At 49.0% G+C, this 10,624-nt stretch overlaps 1 protein-coding gene across 3 annotated transcripts in view; it reads right to left on the minus strand.

Moving 5' to 3' along the window:
- Window positions 1-10,624, minus strand: part of PAPSS2 (3'-phosphoadenosine 5'-phosphosulfate synthase 2) — a 41,872-nt gene that overhangs the window by 28,413 nt on the left and 2,835 nt on the right. The window contains exons 1-2 of one of the 3 annotated variants that reach the window (XM_032115795.1): window positions 9,748-9,849; window positions 5,980-6,213 (exon numbers count right to left, since the gene is read on the minus strand). The exons of 1 other annotated variant lie outside the window; for it this stretch is intronic. In XM_032115795.1, the coding sequence (XP_031971686.1) occupies window positions 5,980-5,982 (3 nt within the window). In that variant the 5' untranslated portion in view covers window positions 5,983-6,213; window positions 9,748-9,849. Of the gene's footprint in view, window positions 1-5,979; window positions 6,214-9,747; window positions 9,850-10,624 lie in introns of those variants that run through there. One more of the 3 variants, XM_032115796.1, reaches the window with a different exon arrangement.

Raw genomic sequence — 10,624 nt, forward strand, 5'->3', positions numbered from 1 at the left:
CCTCCGGCCCGGCCCCCGGGGGAACCGGGCAGGGCGCTCCGGGCCGGGGGCGCGGCCCCCAGCCCCGAAGGAGCGGGCAGCGCGGGCACGGCGCGCCCCGGCAGAGCCGACCGCAGGAAAGTGCCCCAAAATGAAGCGCTTGGGGCTTCTCCTGCCGCGGCCGGGCTCCAGGAGAGGGAGGAGGAAGAGCAGCCCACACAACACCACTGGGCGAAGAAGCACCTCCAGAGGATGATGAGGATGATGATGATGATGATAATGATGATAAAAATGATGTTTAAAACCAAGCAATGCTGGAGGCTGATCCCTGAGGGTTTGGCCAAAATACCAAAAAAGTTGAAAAGAAACACAGAGGAGCCTCCCGGCAAACAAAGCACAGCAGATGAGGGGAAGAGAAACCCCGTGACTGACAGCTTTGCCCCAAATCCTCAGTTTTCCATTGCTGGAAAAGCTCGGATCCCAGAACGCTGCTGAAACAGAGGAAATGACAGGCAATGTCCTGGTGGAGGGAAGCCCCCGTACAACCTTGGGATGGCCCGTGAGCCAGGGACGGAGGAAGGGCGATCCTGGTGGGTGGGTAATTTTACACCCGAGGGCGTGTGGTCCCATCCGGCATGGCACTCATCCTCCTGGCCCACTGCCTCCTGCTCTATCCCCATCCACCCATGGATCCATCCCACGGCTACAAGGATGGCTGTGCCAACCCTGCTGCCTCTCCTCTAGGAGGAGATACCTCACTTCTCATCGTGCCCAGAAGAGCAAGTGCTCCCTCCAGGTCCAACACGCTGAGCCTACTGTGGGCAGCTTCTGGGACCTGCTCAGCACATGATCACCAGCAGTGCATAAGAATACTCCTGTTTAATCTCTGCCCTTCACTCCAGCACGGTGTAAAATCATTGATACCCTGAGGAAAGCCCCTCGATGGAAAAGGAAAAAGGTGTTTGGACTTTGCAAAGCTCCCCAAGGTTCATTCTCCTGATGAACTGTTAAAACAGAAAATGGGAAACCCCAAGAGAGCAGCGAAAGATAAATGGGGCTCCTCAAATGAAGTCTTGCTAAAGGAAGAACAGGGCCCACTGTGGGAAAACAAGGAGGTGAAGGAATGGGGCTGGAAGGAGGCGACAGCACCTGCTCAACCGACTCCTGAAGCCAGGCAGCTATTAGAGTGTGATCAGCTATCAGCTGAACTAATCCCCAGTGTAATTCCAGTTAAACCCATGGCATTACACTCGGGATTAACTCAGCTAAATAATGCCAGGGTCGCCTTTTAGCATCGCTCATTCCGTGCTTTTTTTCATATTGTTTTCCTCAATTAAGAGCAGATTAAATTTCTGCCACAGAAACAACCTGGCAAGGTTGGAAGAACAGGGAAAGAAGCCTGAACACCATATCCACTGGAAAAGTCCATCCTGGTACATTCAAATTCCCATCTTTACACCCTTTCCATGTTACCCTGCCTTTTTGTACCTTCAGTAAAGGAGAAGGGTGGAAAAAGTGCCCAGGAGACCAAGGCAAGCAGGGAAACACATTTACTGAAGAACGAGGAGCAGCACGAAGGGGTTTGTGAAGAAGAAAAGGCACAAAGAGGGGCTTCTGTAACAACAGACCACTCTGAACCATCCTGGCCTGACACAACCAGTCCTAGAGGGGGCATTTTTGAAGGAAAACAACTTTTTTTCATTAAAAGTGAGCTGTGGAAAGGAAAGGGGGAAGACAGAAAACTAGTGTTACAATATAACAGAAAAATCAGCATCCAGAGCATGTAACACCTCCATGTTTCCCCTAGATACCTATCAGTGAGGCAGAAATGAGTCAACATTATCTCCATTTGTTGCATCATTCCTCACTTCTAACTTCATCAAAGTTATTTCCCTTCTAGGAATTAAACTGACTGCTCAAAACCTGCCTGAGAATTTGAGCAAATAATATTTGGTGTATAAGAGATCCAAGGGTTTTCCACCTATTTTTCCCAAGCACAATGCAAAGAACAGTACTAACTTTTGTTACATTAAGCTACAATAACTAAATATATTTGGTTATTGCCACAAGTTTTAATTTGTGTGGGGCTTTTCAAGGAAGTAACTGATGAAACAGAATCAGAAACAAAGCAAGAAAGAAAAAAATCTAGTTGCTTACCTCAAGAGACACACAAATTAGTGACACTCAATTTTCATTGAAGAACTCCTTGGGCTATTGAACAAGAGCTTCAGCCTCATGCAGCCGGGGAAAGCAGCAGCATCCCAGCAAAGCAGGCAGGGGCTGCCCCTGGATCCCTGGCAGTGCCCAAGGCCAGGCTGGACATTGGGGCTTGGAGCAGCCTGGGACAGTGGAAGGTGTCCCTGCCCATGGCAGGGGTGGCACTGGGCGGGCTTTGGGGTCCCGTTCTACTCAAACCATTCTGTGATTTGATGATTACAGGGAGTATTTTTTATTTGTGGGGATTCTCAGTCTGCTTACAGGAGACTGTTGTTCCTCTCCTTACTGGGAAGGACAAAAGGAAGTTGTGCCCCTGTGACTTGCCCTTGTGCACTTGGATTCAGCATTTTCCTGCAAAGTCTGTAACACCCTGACACCCCAATCTCAAAGAGACAATAATTCCCTAGAGAAGAAGCTCTTTTAGGAGCCCATTGTGCAACCTGTTACACTAACAGAGTAAAATCTACACATAACTCCCCCAAACAGGCCCAGCAAGCAGCTGCTTGTGAGGCATATGCTACATCCATCTTCCCCATTCCAAATCACCTTCTTAGTCAAAATTCCTATCCCAGCTTCACCCAAGGAATTACCCCAAAGCACCAACACTCAGGTCAATGCTCACAAGCTGGCCATGATGTGATAAGCTCACCACCACCTTCTGCCACTTGCAAGGGGGCAGAGGTGGAAATGAAGAGGCCACATCCTTTCAGCTCTGAGACATCAGCCCCAGTAGTGCTGCAGCCTCAGGGCAAGTGCCATGGAAGGAGAGGGCTGTGCCCTGCAGTGCTCTCCCACATGGAAGGTAAAGGGGTGGGGTCACTGTCTCTGACTTTGCACAACTACGCTCTTAAACCCTCGCAGGAATTCCCTCATTCAATGACTGCTAGGTGGAAAAGCACTCCACTACTCCCTGCACTCAAAACTACTCCACTACTGCTGCCTCTGCTCTTGTTTATTCACTTTCCTAGCACTGGGGAACCTGCAGATGAAGGTTCAGTGCTGTGCTTAGGTTTTCCAATCCATGGAGACACAGCTGTCATCTTTAGCACCATTTCTTCTCAGATCCTCTGGCTTTGTTTTTCCAAAGTGCCAGGGGAGGCTGTCACCCCAGTTAATGGAGCATCCTCCAGTCACTGGGAGTGTGACAAATTGTGCTCATCCTGTCCCCAATGCATTAGGATCAGTACCTTTGAAATCTGAATATTCCCCAGCTGAACACGGTAACACCTCTGGCATCAGCCCACAGAGATACCAGAGACACTGAACTGCCCCAACAAGCACTTCCAGCTTCTCCACCTCACCTTTCACCCTTTGCACAAAGGGGCTTGAATTCAAGTCAAGGGTGGCTCTGCAGCCCTAAAGCCTCACTTTTTGTCAAATCAGAAATAAGCTATGAAAGCAAAGCACAGATTGCTGGAAGCACCAGAGATACAGGGTAGGGCATTACCTCCTGGAGTCGGCAATTAGGACTTTAATAAGAACAGGAAGTGTTTCTTCCTTTCCTTTTTCTATAATTCAAACACGCAGGATCATCCCCAACTTTCAGAGAGCTGTTTGAGGCAACAAGAGCTCCAGAAGTGACAAGCAAGCAGCCACTGAAGCCTCCAGCACTGGCAACACCCGCTGCTGTTGGGGACTGCCACAGCCAGCCAGAAACAAAGTTCAAAACCAGTTTGCCAGGATTTCACAACGGGACAGAGGAGCCCAAGCCAGGAACAAGCTCTGCACCTACTTGGGTCTTCTCATAGTGCCGCAGAGCTCACTTTAAACAACCCAGAGCTGGGATTGCCAGGCCGGGATTTTAGTGCTCCAGTGACACAACCACTCCGGCTCCCCCATCAGGATCCTGCTTTCCCACATCCCCTCCAGGCTGCACTGACAGTTCTGAAGGTTCTCAGTGCAACTGGTCCAGCCATGGGGATGGCATCCCACACAGGCAGCCCCTTTATGCAGCAAATCCCCATAATCATTATGGAAATGGTAAAAATAATTTAAAAAACCATAATCCCACAACTGCTTCTGTCATTCTCTTTTTTAGAGCGAGTACAAACGTGTCCTGTCCTCTGAGCACTGCGCAACACAGGATCTCAGGCTGGGTCAGGCTGGAAAGAACCACAGTGGGCACCTGGTGCCACTCATCCCAGGGCATAGGACTGTGTGCACACAGCTCTGGAATATCCCCAGGGAGGAGACCCCACAGCCTCTCTGGACAATGTGTTCAGGAGTGGGCACTGCCCAGGGAAGAAGTTCAGGTGCAACTTCCTGGGCATCAGCTTCTGCCCACCAGATCTGTAAACTAAGTTCTCACAGGGGTCCTTGGTTTTTCCCACTCACCTCTTTATTCTTATTTCTCTTTTCCCCTGTGCCTGTTTTTATAAACTTGCAGTGCCTTTGAGGTTTCCCTGCCAGCCCTGCAGAGCCCAGAGCAATCCCAGCTCCCACTTGGAGACAAGAGCTCATGCTCTCCTTCTGTTTGCACACCACGGCTGCAAGATATGAAATCTATAACATACAAAATATATATCCCTAGCAGGGCATGGACAACACTCTTCAAGGAAGGGAATATTAATTTTTACAAATATCTTTCTTCGGAAGCAAAACAAGGATTCTTATCCTTTTGTGGCATGTCATATTGCAGTAAAGATATTTATTTATTGAGTGCAATTATCTACTACAGGTCCATTGCCTTTGCCCTATGCAATTTCTTATCCCTATCACAGACTTTGACCCATATCCTTACCTTGTTCCTTTTACAATAGCAGAATAAAGATCTCAGCTCCTGAAATTTTTTCAGACTCAGTTTCCCTACAGTAAACTGGAAACCCAGGAAGTCAGATTAGAAGCCACATATGTCTTCTTCCAAAAGCAGGCTGGCAGAAAAAAAGGCCAAAGATACCAGGCTGGCTAAAACTGCCACCAGGACAGTCATGATTGAAGGAGAATCAGTTAAGGAAGAGCCCATTTAAAATCCAACCTTTTCAGGGCCAGGCAGTGTTAGAGCTGGACAAGCACAGGCAGGTAGGGCAGTCAGCTCCTATCACATTTTGAAATCTAATTTCACCCTGATCCTTTTACAAAGCAGCCAGCTGTGTGTGACAGCAGCTCCTACCTGTCGCTCCCTCCATCTCCAAACTCCAGGCACCTGTGAGCAGGAGCAGCAAGCGCTTTTTCAGCCAGCACAGGGAAAACCCCACAGTCCCCACCTGTTTTCACCTGTCTTCACTCCTGTGCAGGAACAGATTTAGGATCTGCAATACACTACTGGATTTCAGCACTTTTCCCCCTGTGCCACGTCCTCGTGGGATTTGTCACACAGATTTCCAGACAAGCTGTTGACCGTGACAGATGTGTGCTGCCACCATCTAAGAAGATTTACTGTTCTCACAGGAAGCCATGTGAAGGGAAACTTTTTCTGGTTTGGTAAACTCAATCTCAATTTTGCTATTTTTAGAATAATCCAGAGAAGCCTTTTTACCACTCTCATAGAAAAGCGACTCTTGGGTAGAGGTGATAAGCTTTAAAAAAACTGGGTGTCATTTCCTAGTTGTGACATGTGTTGGGTGCTTTATTCAAACACTGATAGAACAGCCTGGGTTGGAAGGACCTCAAAGCCCATCCAGTGCCACCCCTGCCATGGGCAGGGACACCTTCCACTGTCCCAGGCTGCTCCAAGCTCCATCCAGCCTGGCCTTGGGCACTGCCAGGGATCCAGGGGCAGCCACAGCTGCTCTGGGCAAAGTGGCCCAATAACCACGATGGAGTTCAAAACTCCTGAAAGCTCTCCATTGCTGTACAGGATGGAAACAATTCCTCATTTCCCAGCAGAGCTGTCTGCTCCAGCTTAGGTCTCTGCTCTGCAGGCTGCGTGTGGGAGCTGAGAAGTAGGTCACATGAGCCTCTGCAATTCCTTGTCTTGCCTCATCCAGCTGGAAGCTCCAAGCACACCCCCGGATTTGGCTTTGATGCCCAACTCCATCCCCGTGCCCAAAGCTGGGTGATCAACACATGCAGCACCTCCTGGGGGAAAAGAAAAAGAAAAGAAAGAAAAGAACCTGAACCTATCAAGAACCCTTTTGAGTCACCACCTCTTTCCTGCCTGAGCAGGGACACGGAGCACAGGGGCACAGGACAGACAGGCCATGGCATGCTGGGAGTGGCATTTGCTCCCAATTCTGCCTGGAAAGGATGGAGATGGAGACAGGGGAGATCTGCTCCATGGCAACACTGGAGAATCCATCTCACCTGCCCTCAAACCCAGGAGAAGAAAGGCAAAGGGGGAACCTCCTGTTTATCCCCAGGGATAATCAACTGCTGTAAACCCAAACATCCTCGCTGGTGAGCTCAGGGCAGAGCCTGCATTCCCTACAGAGGAAAGATGTGCTGTTCTTGGCCACACCAAGGCCCACGAGGGCTGAAGAACAGTCTGATAATTCTGGGTTATGTGAGATGAAATCTGCACCCCACAGGCTTTCCTGCAAAGCCAAGTCCCAGCAGGACTTTGCATATGCTTCATGCTTGAGAGGGCTGGGAGCACAAGGCCCTGGGGAAGCAGGTCCTGCATAATAAAAGCAGCAGGCATGCAGGCAAATAGAGAAGTGTGGGATATAGTTAGTAGCACTCTTTATATTGCAAAAACCCACATTTGTTCTATGCAAATCCACATGCAAGGATTGACCTGTGGCACCCAGTGAGAAAGTTCTGTAGCAGAAGATGGGAACCAGAGCACAAAAACTCCATCGGGCCACAGAAAACAGCCCATGACCAACCAAATAAAAATAAAAACCTCCCTGGCCTAATGATTAACCTTCCCAAGAGAAGAGGTGGGGAGGACTCCCTGCCAGCAGCGAGCTGTTTGTTAGGCCACATCTGCAAAACCAAGTACAATTGTGGTTGTTTAAGTTCAAAAGAACTGAAGTGGAACAAGCCAGCACACACCAGAAAGAAGCAGGTGAGGAGGAGAGACAAAGAGGGACCAACTTACCAGATCTGGCAAAGCAAAGGCTGAAATGAGATGCAAGTGGCATCTCCAGAGGGATCAGGCAGGTCAATGACTGTGCCAGGACACAGAGCAGGGAGACAAAGGGTGAGTATAACGTTACAGGCTGAAAATCAAACGCCAGAGGACTTCAAATCCCTCTTCTGGCACATAAACCAGGAACTGGAACTTAGGGGGTTGGGTTTTTTACATTGATAGGTGGGTGAGAGGCTGGACACGACCTGGCTGTGTGTGCTGGCAGCCCAGAAAGCCAACTCTGTCCTGGCTGATCCAGCACAAAGGTGGGATCATAGAGGATTAAGAGCCATCTCCCTGTGTTTCAGACAGAACTATCTGATTGTTTGAAAATATTCCCTCTACCTCAAACCCTTGTATGTTTATTCTAACAAATCAATTATTCATTTCAAACTACCATCATAAAAAAACCAGGATATTTCACATGCATAAGTATTAGGAAGAAAAGTTGTTCCAATTTTCAGAAGTACTTTTAGGCAACCAAAACCCTCAGAGAGCAGCAAATAACACTAACAGCAAGAAGGAGCAGTACATCATACACAGAGGACATCTTTGGGATGCTATTTTGTGTGGGGGAAGTGTGAAATAAAAACCTAGAAAAGTTCACAAGAATTATCATTTCACTCTTTTTCAAGTCAACCACACAGCCTCACCTTGAACAGTGTGTGCAAGTGTGGCCCAGGAAATGTATTTATAGGCACAGGGTAAAACCAAGCCAAAAATCAAAGTAGCAATGAGAAGAACAGAATAACTTCAGCACAAGGAATAAATAAGCAAGATAAGCCCCTCCCATGTGGGGAAACAGGTACAAGTAGCACAAGTGGGATGCAAAGAGGTCAAGTGTTGAACCCCTTTCCCAATAAAAGTGCTCCAAGGAATGGGATGAATTGCTGGTGTTGAGGAACACAACACTGAAAACAAGATCTGTATCACAAGAACAGCTCCAGAACACATGCCAAGCCTCACCATTTGCATATGGTAACTAACTCTGCTAATTGAGAATGTTGGAAGCTCCCACTGTTTTCAAATCACAGCTCCTGGAAACGTGGCTGAAATTCCAGTCTAGCAGGCGACTCAAATGAGAGCAGCTGGATCTTCCCAAGGCTCCAGCTGAGCTCCAGCATCCACCACATCCCACTGCCAAGCAAATCACAGAACCACAGAAGGGGCTGGGTTGGGTTGGAAGGACCTCAAAGCCCATCCAGTGCCACCCCTGCCATGGGCAGGGACACCTTCCACTGTCCCAGGCGGCTCCAAGCCCCAATGTCCAGCCTGGCCTTGGGCACTGCCAGGGATCCAGGGGCAGCCCCAGCTGCTCTGGGCACCCTGTGCCAGGGCCTTCCCACCCTCCCAGGGAACAATTCCTTCCCAATATCCCATCCATCCCTGCCCTCTGGCACTGGGAAGCCATTCCCTCTGTCCTGGCCCTCCATCCTTTGTAAAGAGTCTCTCTCTGTGTTTCCTGTAGCTCCTTCAGGCACTGGAAGGCCCCAGTGAGGTCATCCCAAAGCTTCTCCTCTCCAGGCTGAACAATCCCAGCTCTCCCAGCCTTTCCTCCCAGCAGAGCTGCTCCATCCCTCTGCTCATCCTGGAGCCTCCTCTGGCCTCTCTCCAGCAGCTCCAGGCCCTCCCTGTGCTGGGCCCCAGGGCTGGGGCAGCTCTGCAGGTGGGGTCCCACCTGAGCAGGGCAGAATCCTGCCTTTGGGTTAGGAAAGCACCAGGAGAGCTGTGTAGAAGAGAAATTCCTGAAGAAAAATATATAAAGCTAAACACAAATCCACTTTCCTTAGCTCCAAAAAATCCTGTATCCACAATCAGGAGTAGATGGGGAATGTTTGCTCTGGCCCAATGCTCAAGGCACCATGTCCCACTGAAAGCCAAAGGGCACCAGGCTGAAGGACCTTCAGCCTGATCCCACCTGGATCCTCTTTCTGGAGTGCTCCCCAGGATCACCTGGGCACCTTCTATTTCTCTAAGAGGTTCAGGATTTGTTACCACAGCCAGGGAAGCATTTGAGAGCCACAGGTCACTAATGTGAACAAGCCTGCAGAGCTTTTCTGACTCCCTTCATACTACTCCTTCCACAATAATCCCTTCCCTGTAGACAAGGGATTTGCTTCTATCAACTGAACACAGTAAGAGGAGCGCTCTAACCTTTCAGCAAAATGGCAGAAAAACAATGCTCCCTTTAAACCCTTTCTCAAAGGAATTGTAATTAAATAAATAAGTGAATCCACCACCATAAACCCCACATGCTGTTAGCCTGAACCTCCTCAGCCCTGATTTTACATATTGAAAGAAGCTGGAGAAAAAAAAATAGCTGTAAATGCAATTATCTATATAGAATCTTCATTTCTCACTTTTGGAAGCAAACAAGGGAGGGAATAAAGTCACATGGCCTTTACAGACATCTCCCTGTATCAGATCTGGAAGCAGAACCCAGCTCTGGCCTGGCATGTATTCCAGAGCCAACGAAAACCCTCTTCAAAAACATTATAAACATCAGAAACAGAGCAATTTAGAAATAGTTTTCTACTTACCGGACCACAAATCCTGAGAAATCAAGCAGAAAACCAGCACTCAGCAGCTGAACTGGATACAAAGGAGCTGCCGAGGCTTCACGAAGATTAATTTGAAGGTGGCAGCGTGTCAAAGCCAAAATGCAACCCACACCCCCAGCAGGCAAAGCAACAGAAAGCACAGGCAGGACTCTGAAACAAAGCAAGGCCCTGCACACAGGGCCAAGGGCAGCCTCCCCAGCTGCTGACACTGCGGCCATGCACGGGCAGCCGGCCCTGGGACAGCGCATCCGGGGGAGCGGGAAGGGTGGCAGGAAGGAGCGTTCCGACTCTCCCTGGGGACACGGTGGGCACACCGAGGCACTGGCACTCGACTGTGACGCTTCTTCTCAGGGTCCTGCCTGACCACCCTCCGCAGGGCACGAGACCTTCACTCCAGGCCGGTCAGGTCAGAAGAGAAGCTGTCATTTAAAGCCCAGGAAAGCAAGAACTTAACAATTTAAAGATAAGCCATTAGTCCTGCCTCAGCAGCACCTGTTAATACTAACTTCCTTTTGAAAAGTTAGACAAGAAAAAACTCTTTAATGTATTATAGACCCAAAAAACAGGGCGAGGAGGAGATGGATGGTGGTGATCATGTTCCTCCCCCAAAGCCTCTATGTGGTGACTTAATTTCACTCCTTTGCCTGTGACTGTACAGTCTGGGGGGCTTTTCCCCCATTTCAGACAAAACATCCTTTATTGTTTTCCATTTCCAGCTGTCTTACAGACTAATACATCTGCACAGAAAATGCAAAACCAGCCCTTAATCGAAGACACCATCCCCACCACCACACCCCCTCTGCATCTACAAAAACCTTGTCAGAAAATTGTTGCTGCTTTTTATAGCAGGGTTCCT

The sequence above is a fragment of the Corvus moneduloides genome, chromosome 8 (genome assembly GCF_009650955.1).
Source record: "Corvus moneduloides isolate bCorMon1 chromosome 8, bCorMon1.pri, whole genome shotgun sequence".
Classification (NCBI taxonomy): Eukaryota; Metazoa; Chordata; class Aves; order Passeriformes; family Corvidae; genus Corvus; species Corvus moneduloides.